Source organism: Equus quagga, unplaced genomic scaffold (assembly GCF_021613505.1).
Source record: "Equus quagga isolate Etosha38 unplaced genomic scaffold, UCLA_HA_Equagga_1.0 73442_RagTag, whole genome shotgun sequence".
Lineage (NCBI taxonomy): Eukaryota > Metazoa > Chordata > Mammalia > Perissodactyla > Equidae > Equus > Equus quagga.
In genome coordinates, this window is record NW_025802777.1 from 10,916,519 (window position 1) to 10,935,455 (window position 18,937).

General features: G+C 48.7%; 1 protein-coding gene across 2 annotated transcripts in view; it reads right to left on the reverse strand.

Annotated features, from left to right (window-relative positions):
- LOC124234220 (hormonally up-regulated neu tumor-associated kinase) overlaps positions 1–18,480 on the reverse strand; it is a 103,465-nt gene extending 84,985 nt beyond the window's left edge. Inside the window, exon 1 of one of the 2 annotated variants that reach the window (XM_046651464.1) lies at positions 17,059–18,480. In XM_046651464.1, coding sequence (XP_046507420.1) covers positions 17,059–17,322 — 264 coding nt within the window. In that variant the 5' untranslated portion in view covers positions 17,323–18,480. The remainder of the gene's footprint in view (positions 1–17,058) is intronic. The other variant, XM_046651465.1, reaches the window with a different exon arrangement.
- Between the last annotated feature and the right edge of the window lie 457 nt (positions 18,481–18,937).

Consider the following 18,937-nt stretch of genomic DNA (forward strand, 5'->3'; position numbering starts at 1 on the left):
ATCAGAGTCTCGGGCCTGTGCACAGTGCATTTGGTGCCTTACACCAGAAACATCCATTGGAGGGGGCCACTGGGGACAGAAACCCAGACCCCACGTGGCCTGCCAGCCTGGGTGCTCTGGAGAAAAGGGTATATTTTTCTTCCTGAAATTCTGTCTGCTTGCCAAACCACACAGCATGGAGCTGCAGCCACTCAGAAGGGTACCTTTTCCTGACTGGTCTACCCAGAGTGGATGCGTTTGTCTAACTGGTCTGCCTGGGCAGAACTTTTTCTAATTTGTACGAAAGCCCATACAGGTTACCAGTGGCTCTGCATAAAGAAGATAATCAATAAATGTTTGAATGAAAAAACACATGATCATCTCCAATGGCCAAGTAAAAATAATGCTTTTTTTTTTTAACTGGTTACAAGTGGGAAATTTCTCCAGCAATGAGCATTCTGACCTCACAGGACACCTAGCAAATGGCTTTAGATTAAGAAATAAGTCTAAAAAGCAACGTTATAAAAATGGAAAGAGTGCTCCGTGAATGTGGAGGGAATAATTTAGAAGAGAAGTAATCAGCTGCTTTCTCTTTTCCTTTTTCTTTTTTCCTTTCCCTTCCCCTCGACCTAGGACGACCTTCCCTTCTATAACAAAGAGATCTTAGACATGCTTCCTTCAAAATCTGACATTTAGTACTTTAAACTCCCAAATTAGCTCTATTTCAAGAAGTTTTCCTGTCCCATGGGCAACAGGAAACAATCAATATTCTATTCTCACATCAGAGGATGACTAGCAGCCAAATTCAGCTGAAAAGGTACAAAAATAAAGTACCTCTCGGGAGGGTGGGGTGGAGTACTATAGGAACTGGAAACCCAGAAATTTTGGCAACAATAACCCAAGACAAACTTCTCAACCCAGATCTTAGATCACAGTGAAAACCATAGGGGCTTCTAGAAAAGGGCCAGTTAACAAATATAGCACCACACCCCAAAAACACAAACGGAGAGGCCATCATAACCACCAACAGTAAAATGTTTTGCGGAGTGTTGAGAAAAGAGTTGGCTACAAATGAAAAACATGGGGAATCAAGTTGTCCAATACGTCCACACCATACCAACCTGGCGGCTCGTGGGGAATCACTTACAGATTTACTCTCTTTTCCACTGTTAAAATGATTTTCTACTGTCAAAGGATGGTGGGTGCCAAGGAGGGAAGGCCAGTAAGGATTCAATGATCATACCTTCCCAGCAGAATGTCACCAATCCAAGAAATGTAAGGGAACCAAATAATACTTAAAGCAGAAGGTAAAAACCAGGAGGCAGAGACGCCAGCAGTAGTTAGAAGCTGTGAGGCAGAGAGGAGAGCAGACAGAGGAACATTCCCTAAGAGCTCCGGAAGCTGGTGGAAGCTCCTGGCAGAGGCAGAGAGGAGGGAAGTGGAATTCGAGGAATGCAGACATCTAGGCCCCCCCCCCCCCCCGGGGCATCCCAAGTGACCTTCCAGTCCTTAAGGAGGTGTGGACAGCGGAGGTGAGAGTCGTAGCCAGAATCTTTTTCCTCACCTCCCCTTTATTCTTAAAATAAAACTCCATCTTCCGCAATAAACTGAGGGGCTCTCTCTTTCTTGCTATCCGAAGGAGGAGAAATAACACGCATCTCTAAGGGTTAAATATAAACTCGAAAGTTGAAGAGAAGAGAATAACCAACTGCCATTGGTTCACTGACACAACAGTGAAGATATTTTCAGGCTAACTGAGAGCTTCACACATATATTTGCTGTTAGTGCCGTGGAGTCAATTCCAACTCCTAGCGACCCCGTGCACAGCGCACAGCCGACCAGAACCCTGTCCTGTCTTTTTGCGCCATCCTCTCGCCTTCCAGGGCTGTATCAGGCAGTGCTCTGCTGCTATTCACAGGGTTTTCATGGCCAGTTTCTTTGAAAGTGGGTGGCCAGGTCGTTCTTCCTGGTCTTTCTTAGTCTGGAAACTCTGCTGAAACCTGTCCACCATGGGTGACCCTGCTGGTGTTTGAAATCCTGGCGGCAGAGCTTTCAGCATCACGGCAACACGCAGCTGCCACAGTCTGACCACAGAGGGGCGGGTGGTGTGGGTCCCTGACTGGGAAATTAACTATGGTCCATGGTGGTGACAGTGCCAAATCTTAACCACTAGACCAGCATGGCTGGCTTTACACATATATACATATATTATCCTTTTTTCTATACACACATATATTTAATCAAATTCCCATTGAATATCCGTGAGGTATTATTATCATCATTTTACAGATACAGAAACTGAAGTTTAGAGGGCTTAAAACTTGCCCAAGATCACATAGCTACTAAGCAGCAGAAAGGTGATAGGAATCCAAAGCTGTCAGCCCCTAAAGCCTGTGCTTTACTACATGAATCCTAGGTTAAATCATTATGCAACAGGTTAGAAAATACAGTCAAAAGTCACTACCCAAGACAAAGATTTTTCTGCAGACAACAATGAAACACTGGCAAGACTCACTGATAATTTACCAAAAAAAAGCCCCAATAATGAACCCTCTAGTTTACCTAAGCACAAAAAATAAGAGAAAACTAAAGAAAAAAGACTAATTGGTTTGACTAGATAAAATATAAAATTTCTATGTGCCCCTCCCAAAAAAGGAGACACAAAATGAATCAAAAGACAAATACCAACTGGGAGAAAATATTTGCAACATAAGAGAGACAAAAAGCTAATGTCCTTAATATGTAAAGAGTTTGTACAGATCAATTAAGACAAACAGAAGAATGGGGAAAAGTCATTAACAATAGCTAATAAAAGAAGAAACACAAATTTTCAGTCAAGTACATAAATTATGATTAACCCTACTAATTATCCAAATGCACTTTTAAAAAGTCACTTCCATATGCTGCTGTGTCATTTGGCATAATCTTTCTAAAGTGCAATTTGGCAATATGTCAATAGCCTTCTAAGCATTTACCCTAAGGAACGGCTCAGAGATGTTCATAAAAGGAAAGTAACAGAAGTATTACTTATTTAGGGAAAATTTTGAAATAACCTCAATGGCCAACAGTTAGGAATTAGCTTTAAAATTACGGTAACTCCAAATAATGGAATGCTATTTGTCACCAAAAAACAAATTTTAAAAGAATATTTAAAAACACAGGAAATGTTCTCTATGTATTCTGATGGGGAAAAATAGTAAGGTTATAATATGAACATGGTAACCTCAATTTTGTAACACAGGGCTTCAAAGGGGGGAAAATCAACTCTATGTATATGTGTATTATTCTGTATCACATAAACCAGCCCAAGCACCTAAATGTTCATGATTACTGCTGGGTGGTCTGATTACATGTGATTTTTATTTTCTTCTTTGTGTTTCTATTTATTTTCCACAAGGAACCAAGCATAAAAAAATCAAGTTTAATTAACAAGAAAAAGAAGGATAATTTTTTTAAAGTATCTAAAACAGAAGGGGAGTAGATAATGAAATGTGATAAGTAAAATATGGTAGCAAGTGGCAGAGACAAGAATGAAAAAACTATCTGTAAGTAGCTATGCAAGAAAAAAATATACGGCAATTAACAAATATTAGCCCAGGATTTATTTTGACTGATTAATAACCTCAAATATGCTAAAATGTATTTGGGATTGAACCAGTTTAAAGAATTTTAAAACAGTAAATACTTGGTCAAAAATTCTTTAAAGAATTATTTAAAAAATATCTATAGGGGGGCTGGCCCCGTGGCCGAGTGGTTAAGTTCGCGCGCTCCGCTGCAGGCGGCCCAGTGTTTCCTTAGTTCGAATCCTGGGCGCGGACATGGCACTGCTCATCAGACCACGCTGAGGCAGCGTCCCACATGCCACAACTAGAAGAACCCACAACGAAGAATACACAACTATGTACTGGGGGGCTTTGGGGAGAAAAAGGAAAAAATAAAATCTTTAAAAAAAAAAAAAATATCTATAGGGACCGGCCCCGTGGCCAAGCTGTTAAGTGCATGCGCTCTGTTTCCGCAGCCCGGGGTTTTGCCGGTTTGGATCCTGGGTGTGGACCCAGCACTGCTCATTGGGCCATGCTGGGGTGGCGTCCCACATGCTACAACTAGAAGGACCCACAACTAAAATATACAACTATGTACTGGGGGGGTTTGGGAAGAAGAAGGAAAAATAAAATTTTTACCGAAAAAAAATTTACAGTTGATCATAGGAAATACACTGATTTATATTAGATGATTTATATCTATTTTTAAATAAATATGCCCCTTTGAAATCTGGAAGACATTATTCTAAGTCAGATTATTGAAAAGAAACTATTGCTTACCCCTCACCCTCCCAGGTGCTTTAATTTAATGGCCCTCTATGATAAAAAGCTCATTTTTGACCTAGGAAAAAGCATCTCAGGTAACGAATGAGGTGGGAGTACAATAGCCACGTAGCACATTTCCTCCAGAGGGAAATTCCAGTTTCATTATGTCAAATTGGGCTTGAAATTGCAACTACCGCTCACGAACGTTAGTTTTTAATAGAATAACATGTCACCCTGTGAGAATGACACTTTACAAACCTGGAAAAGCATTCTCAAAAGAGGTTTTTTTATTATTATTACGAAATGTAAAAATGTTCAACTGAGAACTGAGTCACAGACTGGTTTCTCTAATTCAATTTTTAACCTGGAATAAAGAATGCACTTGTAAGCTAGACTTTCACATCAGAGCAGCAGTCATTACAACTAAAAACCAGATTACATAAGTGATAATGCTTATCTTGATCCATTTGCTTTCACTAAAGGAGGGCTCAGACACAACACGAGAATATTCTTATCCCAGACGCCACAGCCAACTTGCCCCGATGTTTCATTTCCACCTGGGCACTTCCTCCTTCCATTTGCCTCTGATGCCCCTTCTCAGCCCAAATGGGGTTTGGAAAAGCTGGTCTAACTGCAGATAGTCTGCACAAGAAGCAAGGCAAAGGCACCAAGCGATCTGCTTTGGTTACTTTTGTTTTTTTATCTTCTTCTCCCCAAAGCCCCCCAGTACGTAGTTGTATATTCTAATTGTAGGTCCTTCTGGTTGTGCTGTGTGGGACGCCACCTCAGCATGGCCTGATGAGTGGTGCTAGGTCCGTGCCCAGGATCCGAATGGGCGAAACCCTTGGCCACCGAAGTGGAGTATGAGAACTTTACAACCCAGCCACGGGGCCAGCCCCTCTGCTTTGTTTTTAATAAATAACCTGTGTTCGTTCTCATACCAAACAGGGACTGTCCAGTGTGGCTACATAAGACATGCACTTGCAGCCTCACCATTTGATTCAAAATCCTCTATCCCCACATAGAGATTTTTCTCCCTCCAGTGCAAAGGAAGGGACTAAAACTAAGGCTGAAATCTGGGGCCAGCCCCATGGCCGAGTGGTTAAGTTCGTGTGCTCCACTTCAGTGGCCCAGGCTTTGGCCGGTTCGGATCCTGGGTGTGGACATGGCACTGCTCATCAAGTCACACTGAGGCAGCATCCCACATGTCACAACTAGAAGGACCCACAACTAAAAATATACAACTATGTACTGGGGGCGCTTTGGGGAGAAAAAGGAAAAAAATAAAATCTTTAAAAAAAAAAAAAGACTGAAAGCTAACCAGAGCTCCTCAAAGTGGCTACCGGTCCCCACTGCTTCCTTCATCGAGAAAGTTTGGCTCCCAAAAAGTTATATGCTCATATTTATACTTAGTATAGTATTATATGATTTATATTTAATAGTATATACACACATATATTTGTGTACATGTATATTACACACACATATAAATCGATACATATATATACATATATTGTATATATACATTCATATATACATTTGTATGTGTATGGTATACACAAACCCACACGCACACACGCTCAAGCTCCTCATCTCAAAGTGAACTCATAAAAGATGGCAGACGAGTACCGATGACCACACTTTGAGACTCGGAGTGCGCCGTGAACCTAGCATATTGGAGCAAAGGGTGGGAGAAGCACCCTTCACTACCCGGGACCCCACATGGAGGTCATCATCCGCGAGAAAGATCCCAGTTACGCCTAGAGCTCTGGGCTTCAGTTTACTCCTCGCTGATTCACGACCTGATTAGTTGCTCATTAATACTTTTATTTGAAAACCCTCAGTAGGATTCCAAACACTTCAATGAAATGTTTTCTTGGGTGAATCTAGTTTTGCCGTTATCGGAGGGGTTTCCCAAAATGCAGGGCTTTCAGTGCCAAAGTCAAGATAGTCCTGGGCACATGGAGACAGCTGGTTACCCAACTCCGCAAAATCAGGGCAACAGTACCTACCACAAAAGACGCTGTCAGGAATAAATTACGTTACGCAGAAATTATCTGGGACATAGCCTAGCAGACGGTCTAAGATCCATAAATGGGAATTATTATCGTCTTTATCAGTATTATATCCTCGCAGTCAAAGCAAAGAGCAAGCACTCTGCTGGCAGGTTTTTGGTGACTCCAGAGGTCACGAGATCCCTCTTCTGTTCCAGGGAGACAAAGGAATCGCTGGGAGGCTGAACTTCAGCCTATCCACCCTAAAGAGAGACAGCCAACTCCTTGAGCATGGTTGCCACATCTTCTGCTGCCACTGTCCCTCAGCACCATGCTCAGTGGGTGCCCATCACTGCTGTCCACTCTCTTGTGTGTCCTGCACAGAGCTCTGGCAAAGAGCAGGCAGTGACCAAGAGAGGAGCATCGTGGAACAAGACTGTCTAAACAGAGGCAGAGAGACAGCCAGACATCTTCCCAAAAAGCCACGGGGCAGGATGCAAGTCAACCAGAACTCAAGTATGGGACCAAATGACAGAAGCAATGCAAAGAGGGAGATGAGAGTAATCAAATGGCTCAGAGAAAGGACAAGAGAAGCAAGCAAGATTGCGAAATATTTGGGCAGCAATCTCGCTTAAGAAGCTGATAAACTTATAAAAAAAAATTATAGTCTAAGAGCTGGAGCTAAACCTCCGTATAGCTCCATGGGAAACATCCAAAAAAATGTATGTTTGCAAATAGCAACTTTGCCCATCTGCTGCAGTGTTGGTATATTTTCTCAGCAAAGAGCTGAGGGTCTATTAACAGTCTCACGACATTGCAAAATATTTGTCTGCTTCTGGCTGGTCACCTGTCATTCTGATAGCTAGGTGCCCTTCCTAACAAATCCGTGCAGAAGGCACAGCTGTTCTGGGGCTGGGATGTTTCCCAAAGATAGCCAGCTGGACAACCTGTTCAGTGTACTCCTCACTCACACAGGCATGCCCAGGAGCTGCACAGAGTGAGAAAGACAGAATTTTCAGAGCCAACCCCTGCCAACTGGGACACCGTCATCCAGAAGGCTGTCCTCGCGTCCTGGGGAGATCAAAGTATTCTTTCATCCATTCAAAAAATACTTAAAGAACATCTTCCCTGTACCAGGTAGTATTCTAGGCACCAGGAACACAGCAGCGGTCCCCTTCCTCAAGGGGCTTACAGCCTAGTGGGGAGGCGACTAATAAACACCTCAACACATGAATATATACCACGGGGTCACGTGTTATGATGAGTTGAATGGTGTCCCCCCCAAATTCATTATGATTAAGTCCACTCGGGCTGCTATAACAAAACACCATAGACTGGGTGGCTTGTAAATAATAGAAATTTACAGTTCCGGAGGCTGGAAGTCCAAGACAAGATGCCAGCACCTTTGGGGTCTGGTGAGAGAGGTCTTCCTGGTTCACAAACGCCATCTGCTCACTGTATCCTCACACGGCAGAAGAAGCAAGGGAGCTTTATGGGGCCTCTTTTATGAGACCATTAATCCCATTCATGAGAGTTCTGCTCTTGTGCCTAATTATCTTCCAAAGGCCCCACCTCCAAATACCATTACGTTGGGGATTAGTTTTCAACATATGAGCTTTGAGGAGACATAAACATTCAGACTATAGTAAGTCCTAACCCCCAGTACCTCAGAAGGTGACCTTATTTGGAGCTATGGTCTTTCCAGAAGTAATCAAGCTGAAGTGAGGTCAGTAGGATGGGCCCTAATCCAGTAATGACTGGTGTCCTCATAAGAAGGAGAAATGCAGATACAGAGACAGACACACAAAGAGGGAAGACGACGTGAGGAGACTCAGAGAAGATGGTCTTAGACAAGCCAAGGAGAGAGGCCAGGAACAGGCCCTTCCCTCACAGCCCTCGGAAAAAAATCAACCCTGCCGACATCTTGATTTTGGACTCTGGCCTCCAGAACTGTGTGACAAGAAAACTCTGCTGTTTAAGCCATCCAGTGTGTGATGTTTTGTGACGGCAGCCGCAGTAAACAAATACAAGTGGTGAGAGGCACTTTGAGGAAAGACAAAGCAGCGTAGGAGGACAGAGTGACAGGGGACAGAAGCATTTCAGAGAGGGTCATCAGAGTGAGGATGCGCTGACCTCGATGATTCCAAACAGCAAGGCCCAGCTGTTCACTCCACCAGCCTCTCCCCAGAGGGCTCCTCAAGTAGACGAAATATCCCAGAGGGCCTCAAGGCATATTTTTACACATGTGCTTACACTTGACTTCATGCGTTTTATGGTCGAGTTAAGTGACAGCTATTGCTCCTTAAAATATCGTTTCCCTCGATATTCCCCTTTCTCTTTCTTCTCAACCACCCACCATAAATTGTATCTACTGCCTCTCCGGTGAGGAGATGACGGGATGTGGATTCAAAGTCACCCCAGCAAAGAGCCAAGGTTTTCCAAAGATCTGTTTACACTCCATTGTGCCCTTCCCCTGTGACCCCCCTGACATGACAGGGGCAGGGGGGCAGCAATCTGGCATGCCCAGTCCAAGGTCATGGTTGTAGAACCAGCCTGCCTAGCCTGAGTGCACTCTGCAACTTTCGCCCAATTAGCACATGTGCTAACAAACCAAGGTGACCCAAATCCTCATCCCAATAATCCACAACCTCCCTCCAGACAGCAGAGCTGATGGGGTGGGCAATGAAGCAGTGGCTCTTAACATTTTGGAGGTAAATACCTCCTTTTGGAATCTAATGAAAGTCAAGGATCCTCTCTCCAGAAATGTAATTATAATTATAGTTTGGTGGAAACCAGGGAAATGACCTCTGCACTGCAAGAACCACCAAGAAACAAAGACAAAGAATAAACAGGGAGCAGGGAAAAATTGAGGAGGCTGCAAACATAGCACTGAAAGAGGACTAATTTCCTTAATATATAAAAAGTGCCTACAAATCAATAAGAAAACGACCAAAAACCCATGAGAAAAATGGAGAATGGACGTGAACAATGAACAGAAATAAAGTGCAAATTGTCATTGGACGCAGGAAAATATGCTCAACTCACTTGTAATAAGAGAAACTAGAAATAAAACAAGACACCATGTTTAATCTACTAGGTTGGCAAAGACCAAAAAGTTTGAGAGTACCTTGTATTGACAGAGATGTGGAAAGATACCCTCACACCAGGTTGACATGAGTATAAACTGGGAAAACCAATTTGAAGGCAATTTGGCAATATTTATCAACAGTTAACACGGTCACTCCCTTTCACCTAAGACTAGGAATTTATCCTTCAATATACTCGAAACATTTATAAAATGACAAATGGGCACGGATATTTACTGCAGCATAGTTTGGGAATAACAAAAAATTGTACGCAACCTAAATGTCCATTCTTTAACTGTCCTTCATTCCTTAAGTAGTGTCCACTGACTTAACCAACAAGGAGTGGGTAAGTTAATACGGTACCTCTGTACAATGACTACCATGCAATAATTTTAAAAAAAGAGGCGATTCTGTAGTAGTTTTGGGGAAGGACGTTCAAGACATATTGCTAAGTAAAAAAGCAAGATACTGAACAGCATGTACAGTGTAAAAATAGATCTCTCGAAACCTATACACTTACAAATGTGTGCACATAGAGCATCAAATGTATGTACGCTCACATGCACATAGAGTTTCTCTGGAAGATACACAGAAACCGGAAGCAGAGGTCGCCAGAGAGGAACCAGGTGCTGAGGTACAGAGGTGAGAGCCAGAATTACCTCTCACTACAGACCTTCTTGAAACCCTTGAATTTTAGACCAGGTGTCTACATTATCTACTCCAAAACTTAACCTAATGAATCTTAAAACACACAAAAATGATTAAAAACGAAAAAGAGCACAGTAATTCGAAACTGCATAGCGAAGTAGGGCAGAGCCGGCATGGTGGAGGTGGGAAGAGGCTGTTAAGAGACGGCTCTGACCTGAGCAGTCTTTTTGTCCCCCTGGAGGTCCCGAATCATTGCTCTAAGTGGCAACAATCCAATTTCCCACAATTCCTTCAACAAGTTTTCCCACAGCCCAGGAGTGATGGGAGAGACGAGGTGTCGCCCAGGAAAGCACGCTGTCTCTGAATTAGGCTCAGCCGTCGACAAATTAGCCCAACTCTGTTGGTACATAGTTCTCGAAAGAAAACAGAGAGAACACATAAAATACACAAGACACAAAAGTACCTTCAAAGTACCCACAAACTCCACAGAGAGCCCTGAGAACTCCGACTGAAGAGAAACGTGAGACCAGAATGCTGCGCAGGATGCTAAGAGTGTCTGGAATGGAGACTCCACTGACTGTGCCGTCATTTCAGCCTGAGAGGGACCACAACTGGGTCGGCAGCGTGAGGCGGAGAAGCTGCCCACCTTCTTGATGGAACTACCTGGACTCAGGCTCAGACGCCCCAGGCCCTGGCACTGAGTCACCCAGGAAGCAGTGGACACTGCGCCCCACTGCCCAGACTCCACCTCAGGCCTGAAGAACTTCCTCCGCTTCTGCCACTGCTGCTGGCTCTCAGCTGTGAGCTCGCCCCTGGAACCGCCCTGAGCAAGTGTCCAAGGCCATGCCCCCTCCCCAGGGCAGCTCCCATCCAGTGGCAGGTCCATGCAGAGGCATAAAGGCGCAGTCCCCTCGCCTCAACTTGGACACCTCTGAAGGGCCATCTCAGCTCAGAGCCCACCTTGGCATGGACAGGGGCTTCGAATGACACTGCACTGCAGCCCAACTTCTCCCTCTGCTCAGTGCTGCTCTGCTCCACCCCTCCCCTCCCCCCGCTTCCCTCCCCTCCCCTCGAAGGTGTTGGTCCTGAGGATACTCCTTAAGACCACATTCGTCTCCTGCTCAAGGCCTGCTTCCCAGGAAATCACCTCCAACCCAATCCTAACAATCTAGGAAGGTGTTGTGGGTTGAATTATGTCCCACCAAAACATACATTCAAGCACTAACGCCTGGTGCCTGTGAACATCACCTTATCGGAAATGGGTTCTTTGTAGGTATGATCCACTTAAGATGAGGTCGTACTGGATTAGGGTCAACCCTAAATCCAATGACTGGTGTCCTTATAAGGAGACACACAGAGGAAAGCAGGCCATGTGAAGACAGAGGCAGAGACTGGAGCGCTGCAGCTAAGAGCCGAGGAACGCCAAGGAGCGCCAGCAGCCACCAGAAGCTGGAAGAGGCCAGGAAGGATCCCCCCGCTAGAGACTTCAGAGGGACCACGGCCCTGCTGACACCTTGATTTTGGACTTCTGGCCTTCAGAGATGTGAGAGAATAAATTTCGGTTGATTTAAGCGCCCCCGTTAGTGGTTATTTGATACGACAGCCCTAGCAATAGAGAGGAGGAGGTGAGAGGGAAAATCGACTCATGGCTTTCCTCCACTTAGACAACGCAGGTAAGAAGCCGGTTCTCACCTGGCCAGGGTCACTGCGAGCATCCAATGAGAAAATGCAAGAAGACTCTAAATAAACTACAAACACTATACCACTGAGCTGGTATCTACGATAAAAGAGATGCAATAGCTGTCTCAAGTTGTGGAGGTATCAGCCTACTTGGGTACTATTCGGGTCCCGGGGTTCCCCTCTTTCCTGCTGGTCATCTCACCAGCCAGCATCAGAGAGCATGAAATGCAATTCAGGTCAGCACTGGGAGGGGGCCAGAGCCCAGGCTGAGCAGAGAAAGAGGCTTCACCAGTTGCTAAAATAAGGCTTGGGCGTTATCTCTGGGTTTCAATTAGCCAAGAGAGCAGGTCGCTCGGTTACCATGAATAATCGAGAAGGGCATTTGTAGCCCAAGGTAAATGATATTTCGTACACAAACCACTTTCCCACAAAGGACACCCAGCATGCCCGTCTCTTCGGGGACACACAGCGTCCACTCCCCGCACCTTCTGGGAAGATCACCATCGGGATGAATGACTGCCACGCTGCATTGGAACAGCCAGCAGCGTGCGGCGTGCTCTCAGGCAACCCAGCCTGTGCTGGTAACGCAACACCTGCAGAGAAAATTTAGGGCTGGACTCCTCTTCGTGGGCACCGTTCAGCGCTGTCGTGAACTCAACGCAGCCTTTGAAGTCCGTGTGACCTGCCTAGCAGGGAACCCTAAGAACCCAGCCCAACGTGCCAATTTGCATCATTCACAAGTACTTCAAAAAGATGAGGCTGGGCAGGAAGTTCAAAAAGAACGTGCCCACAACTGCAGCATGCAATCTCGGAAATTATAGGCGCCACCTTGTCACACACAACACACAGAGCAGGTGCCTCTGCCAGATGCCTCCTTCTTGCCAAGAAATCCCTGCTAAGGATTAATAGGAATTTCCAGTTCTCTAAGCATTTCTTGTTCCTCAGAGCCATTATACCCAAATTTCTAGCACTTTCAAAAAAAATACAGGATTTAGCACCTGTTTGTTTCAGCAATACTCGCTAAAAACGGATCTGCCAAAAGGCCACCTCTAAAATTAGTCATATTTCCTGCTCCGCAAAACATAGTAAATGGTATTTTTAGTAACTCCTTCGCACCAGGTAGCTGGCACTGTCGTGCTCAAGGTCTAATTACTGGCAACTTACGAAGCAGGCAATCCTGATTTTTTAGCCCAAAAATAGCTCCAAGGAAAGCGATAAACAGGCTTTTTTTTTTTTTAACGGGGGATTAGAACAAGATATTTAAACACGTTAACCAATCATTTTACGTACCCTATTTTGTATCTTAGAGAGACTTAATCACAAAAGAAGGGAATGGTGGCATCAACTCTTTTCCTTTTTGCAGATTATCTGCCTGTGAAACCAGCTCCAGACCTGAGGTATACCTATGTTTTCTCTTTAAGCCTTTCCAACTATATTTTATCAATTTTTAAAAAATGTAATAACAGGGGCCAGCCCTGTGGTGGAGCAGTTAAGTTCACGAGCTCTGCTTTGGCAGCCCAGGATTTTGCCGGTTTGGATCCCAGGCACGGACCTAGCACCACTCATCAGGCCATGCTGAGGCGGCGTCCCACATAGCAGAACCAGAAGAACCTACAACTAGAATATACAACTATGTACTGGGGGGCTTTGGGGAGAAGAAAAAGAAAAAAAAAAAAGAAGATTGGCAACAGATGTTAGCTCAGGTGCCAATATTTTTTTTAAAAAATGTAGTAATAACCTATATGTGCCAGGGACTCTGCATTTCATAGGTACCAGAGGCAGCAAGCACAACCTTTGTGGATCTTTCAAAGTCAGTACTCCATACTCCTGCTCAGCAATTTCGCTTTGTCTCAAAGCCACACAGAAGGATACTTTTCCAAATCTGATTCTGTGATTATTTTCCTTGTCCAATCATCAACTCACCTTTAGTCAAAGACACTGTCTGACTGAGAACGTACCAATTAAGCATTTCACGGGACCAAGTGAATCATTTATTTTTAAAGCCACATTAACAGAGATTGCCTCCACTCCCAGCTAAGGGAGGACAAAATTAGGTCTCGCCCAAAGCCATTCTTTCTTTTCAAGCAGTAAAAGGGCCATCTAGATTCAAATGACTTTCAAACAAACAACTTCAGAGGAAAGGCTGGCAAAACACTGTCCTGCAGGCCCGTGGTGGGAAAAGAAGCCTCTTGATAAGATAGGATTGAAGCCTGAAATGAAAGCCAGGAAAAAGTGGCTCCTTTTGTCATCTGGACTCAGACAGTAATTCCCAACAAGCCACGGAGGATTTTGCCCAAATCTTTTTGGAAATGTGCACCAAGTCAAAATGCAATACTCCAAGTGTCCTAAACCAGCAACACTGGTTGCTGGTATTTTGGCACAAATCACCCAAAATGAAGAGTGTAGTTTGCAACTGCAACTGTGAAGCAGGCCAAACGTGGGCACCCTCTCTTCTTCCCTTTTGCCATCCCCCCTTTGGCTTTTTCATGAACTGATTCCCAACCACAAGCTGCCCCGACGCTTGCCCCGACGCTTCCCGTCGGGGGATGATGTGGGGGCATACATCCATTTCTTACTATGGTATTCATGACTTAATTCTCCTTCTGCCGTGGTCTGTGTCCTTTAAAAAAAGAAAGGAAATGAGAAAAGTGAAATGCTTTATGCAAAAAGCACGCACCCCCAAAAGGGGGAGGTATTTGGCTGGGAGGCCTCCCCCCACCACTCACATCACCCACCATGGGAGACAACTCATTTTTCTTCCTCAGACCTATCACCTCAAGGTCTCCCCTTGCTCGGCTCACATGAGTAACCCCTCTCCAGGGGAAAATCCTCTTAATAGCTCACCTTTTAAAGAGACCACAAGGCTGCAAATAGCATGAGGTTGACTTCACCTTTTGGCCTGAGTAAGACAATTTCCAGAACATGAGCGGAATGGGGACTCATGAACTCAGCAATTCTTCCCAGGCAGAGTCATGCACACACACACACACACACACACACACAAACATTTTAATCTCTACATCTGCCAAAGCCCAAAACTATTAGTTAAGCATTAAAGGTATTGGATTTGGGAAATAAAAGCTATGAATGACACCCATTGTTTCTTCAAAGCTGACAATCAAGAACTAAAATCCAGATTTCTCATGATGCTGGCAGTCACCGGGGCACTGATTCTAAAGGCTGGAGAAGGGCACGCCAGAAAAATCTCTGCACCTCCTCCCCCACCCTAAGAACCACCGTCCTTAACTACATTCAATCAATTAGTTTAGCGCAATAATTTTACATCCAATTAATAGTTCCTCGCATTGCTGAGATGAAGCGACTCATCACTGAAGAAAGATAAGATGGGAGAGAAAGGGGCATGGGCCCCCCCGGGGTGAAGGAGGCACCTCATTTGGACCTCATTTGGGCAGGAACTCCCTGTATTCTAGAATGCCCTGTGGGTCCAGCACAGAGCTCCAGAACCTGATTGCCCGGCTAGAGACCGAGCTCTGAGTGCGTTCAGCTAAAGTTAACAGCCTCGTGTTATGGAGCCAAAACGCAGCGGTGAGGCGCGGAGTCACAACACGGCACGGAACGTGGAGGGCAGCCAGACGCTGCTGAGCGGCAGGGCAGGGGAGACGAATGTGCTCGTAATGTTGGCCATTACGCTGTCAGCATAAAGCCTCGTCTCTTCTTGCTTAAGTTTTAAGAAGGAACATGCACAACCAGACGGAATCCTATACATTTCGAATGAAAATAAAGTTCTACCATCCGTGCCAACAGGCACTGACACAGGCGCGGAGGAGCAAGCGCGCTGTAATTAGCGCCCTGGCCCATGTGTAAGTGGGACAGCCCTCTGCGAACCAAAGACAAGCGTGCCGTGCTGCCTCTGGTCCAGAATGAGGTTTGGAGAGATTTTTTCTTCTTTGAAGAGTTACTCAATTCAGTGAGTTCATCCCAAACACTCCCTTTTGGCATGAAAATGTTCAAGCAAGAGGCACTTTTTAAAACGACTCACTCTCGCTCCATTTACCCAAAACAAAAAGGCCCCCCCCCCCCCCCCACCCACCCAGAGCGGCTGTAGGAATACAGGACAAATGACAAGGATGATGGAGACCTGCACTCAAATGCACCAGGACACGGTGGGGAAGGAGGGAAACCAAAGCTAGGCGAGGCAGGTCGCCCTGCAATCAGCGGTCCCACGGCAGAGTATTCCCAGGGGCTGCCAGGCTGGGCAGAGGATCCCAGGTCACAGGGCAGAAGCGTAGGTAGGAAGCCCTGTTCCTGCCATACTGTTGATGCCCCCTTGGTCAACGGGCCATAGAAAGGTGCTGCCACCTCACCTGCCCTGAGCAACCCCCAGCCATGGGGGGGAGACTTCTGTCTGAGATGACCAGGAGCCTGGGGCAGCCTCAGTCTGAAGTAGCTCCAAGCTTGCGGCCACTCCCAGGCTGGGACGGCCTCACCACTGGGGGCGACCCAGTGCCTGGGCCACTCACCTCAAAACTAAGTCATCATATCTTGGGTTTCTTCTCACAAATCTAAGTCACAACTTAGATCTTCCAGGGGCTCGCCTGGCAAAGCTTAACAACCAACTAACTTCTCACAAAGCTGGAGAGGGTGCCGCTCCGGTCTCTGGGGGTCTTCCTTTACTGTCCCCTCTTCTACAAGGATAAGAAGGCCCCTCCCAACCTCTGAAGTCTGGGAGTACCTGCCATAGCAGGGTCCTTACTGCAGCTTCCACCCTGGGAAGGGGGGGGGGATGGAGGGAAGGAGGTGGGGATGGGGTTGGGGGCGGCGTGTAAATGCCCTCCTCCGGGCGTGCAAACCTTCCCCAGCTGCCCTAGCCCACGGGTGGAGAGGAAAGACCCTGGGGTCTCGGCCTTCCCCCACCGCCTCCCCAGAGCCCAGGAGGGTGATCAGACTCCAAGCTCCCTCAACGGCTGGCTACTTGGCTCTCTCACCCTCAACATCAGGGCCCTCGCCCTCCGGCGCGGGATCCTGCCTCTCCGCTCCTCGGCGGCCCCTACTGGCCCCGAAAGCAGAGCCCCCCAGCCCGACCCCCGCGCTGGTGTCCGCCAGGCGGCGCCCTTCCAGGAGCACAAAGGCTGCGGGCAGCTGCGCGGGGAAACCAGCCGCCCCCGGGGAAACTGGCCCCAGATCGCCCCTCGGGAATAGCCGACACCCGGGCTGCGAGGGCCTGCGCGCTTTTGGCTCGATTCCTCTTTCAACCCGAGAGGAAAGGCGGGGGACGGGGGGCGCCCGGTAAGGACGACGCAGCCGGACTCCCAGGGCAGTGCTCTCCGCAGGGTCCCCGCTAGCCCTTCCCGCCCCGACCCCCCAACCCCAGCCCAGGGGCGGCGCGCCCGGCGGCTCGCTCACCTTCTCTCCGGTCAGCACGTGCAGCCCCTCGCGCACCTTGGCGAAGGAGCCCTCGCCCAGCTTCCTGCTGCCGATGAGGTAGTTGCCCACGCGCTTGTGGTGCTGGAAGTCGCGGAGCCGCTCGCGGGGCACGCCGCTCACCCAGGCCGGCAGGAAACTTCCCTCGCAGGCCGCCGCCGGCCTGGCCGCGTCCTCGGTGCCGCCGCTGCCGCCCCCGGGCGCCACCGGCTCGCCCAGGAGCCCGTCCCCCGCCGCCGCCGGCATCGCGCTCGCCGCCGCTCCGGCCCGGCTCCCGCCCTCGCGGCTCCTCCTCCGGCTCCCCCGCTCCTCCCGCCGCCGCCCGGGCCCGGCCCCGCCCGGCCCGCGGCTCCCGCGCCCCCGGCCGCCGGCGAGCGCCGCGCGCAGACAATAGCGGCCGCCCGGGCGACGGGATGCCGGGGACCCGCCCCCAAGAAGTTCTTCTTCCGAGGGTCGCCCGGGCCCCTTTCAGGACACCGGGAGCCCGCCCCAGGTCCCGTCCGGGCGGCTAATGACAGTCGCCCTGCTCGGGCGCGCAGGGAGCCGCGCCGGCCCGGGAGGGGTGGCGGGGGGCGCGGTCCGGTGCCTGGGTCCCGGAGCCCCGGTGCCTGGGTCCCGGAGCCCGGGCGCCTCCGCAGCCTCCTCCCTCGCCGCCGCCGGCTGGCCCGCCGGGCTCGGGTCCGGCTCGCTCGCTCCTAGCCGTGCGCCCGCCGGCCGCTCCCGCCCGCGAGCAGCGCGCGGCGGGCTCCAGGCGCCCTCTGGAAGGCAGCGGAAGAAAGCCCCATTCAGTTTGAATTTGCAGAAATTTAATCCGGTCGCGGGCGGCGGGAACAGATGCGAGCTCCACTCCGCAGCCTGTGCACTTTCAAATCCCTCGTAGCCCCTCCTTCCCCGCGCGCAACAGCCAAACTCGACCCTCGCTGGAGAGGGGAGGGTCCGGGGAGGGGAGCGGCGGAGTGGGCGGCGGAGCCACCTGAGCGCCAGACAGGGGGACCCCGCGCAGCCTCCGAGGCGCGCGCTCCCGGCCGCCCAAGTCGGGCCGCCTCCGGCTGCGCCTCTCGCCTGGATTCTGGGCTTAGGCTTTCTGGACCTTTCGGCGGTGAAATCCCTCATCAGCTGCACCCACCCGGGGCAAGAGGAAGGGAGGGAGGCGCTCCTGAACCCCGTGGATTGTGGGTTAGGTGCCTGGTGTCCACCCCAGGGCCTGACCCACCGTAGGGCCCTCTAGACCCTGGATGGACGGACGGATGGATGGATGGGTTGGGGGAAGAGTGGGGAGGTGGTGGGGCGTCTGCCCGGGCTCGCACGCAGACAGGATTGCTATGTTGGAGGAGGAGCAGCCGCAACAATAATAGTAGCAGCAGCAACGTAGGAACCAGGGCGTATGCTGCCTCTGCCTGTGTTGACACCTTCTTTGCTTTCCATTGAAATGATGCCGGTGATCGCTGGGTGAGGTGGACCAGCGCTCCCTGCTCCTGAAGGCTTTTGTTCTGTGCGCGCCCCCTGCTCATCCCTCATAAACAAGCGGAGCTGCCCTCACGACGCTGGTCTTCTCCAGGATCCCCAACGTCTTCTCAAACCCAAAATGAGGACTCTCGTGAGGGAGAGGCTGGGGGCTAGGTAGGGGGGAGGCATTTGCAAAATGCTACCTGTTGAGCAGCCAGAGAAAAGGCGCCAGCGTTTAATGCATCCTTAACCCCTGATATTACAACATCAGAGTTGAAAGGGAGGATTCGGTCCTCACCAAGTTCCTTTCATTATTGACTCCTCGGTAAACAAGTACAGCATGCATGATCCACATCAATGCTCTGAGGTGGGGGGGGGGGGGGGGGGGGGGGGGGGGGTGCCCGCTGTCCTCAGC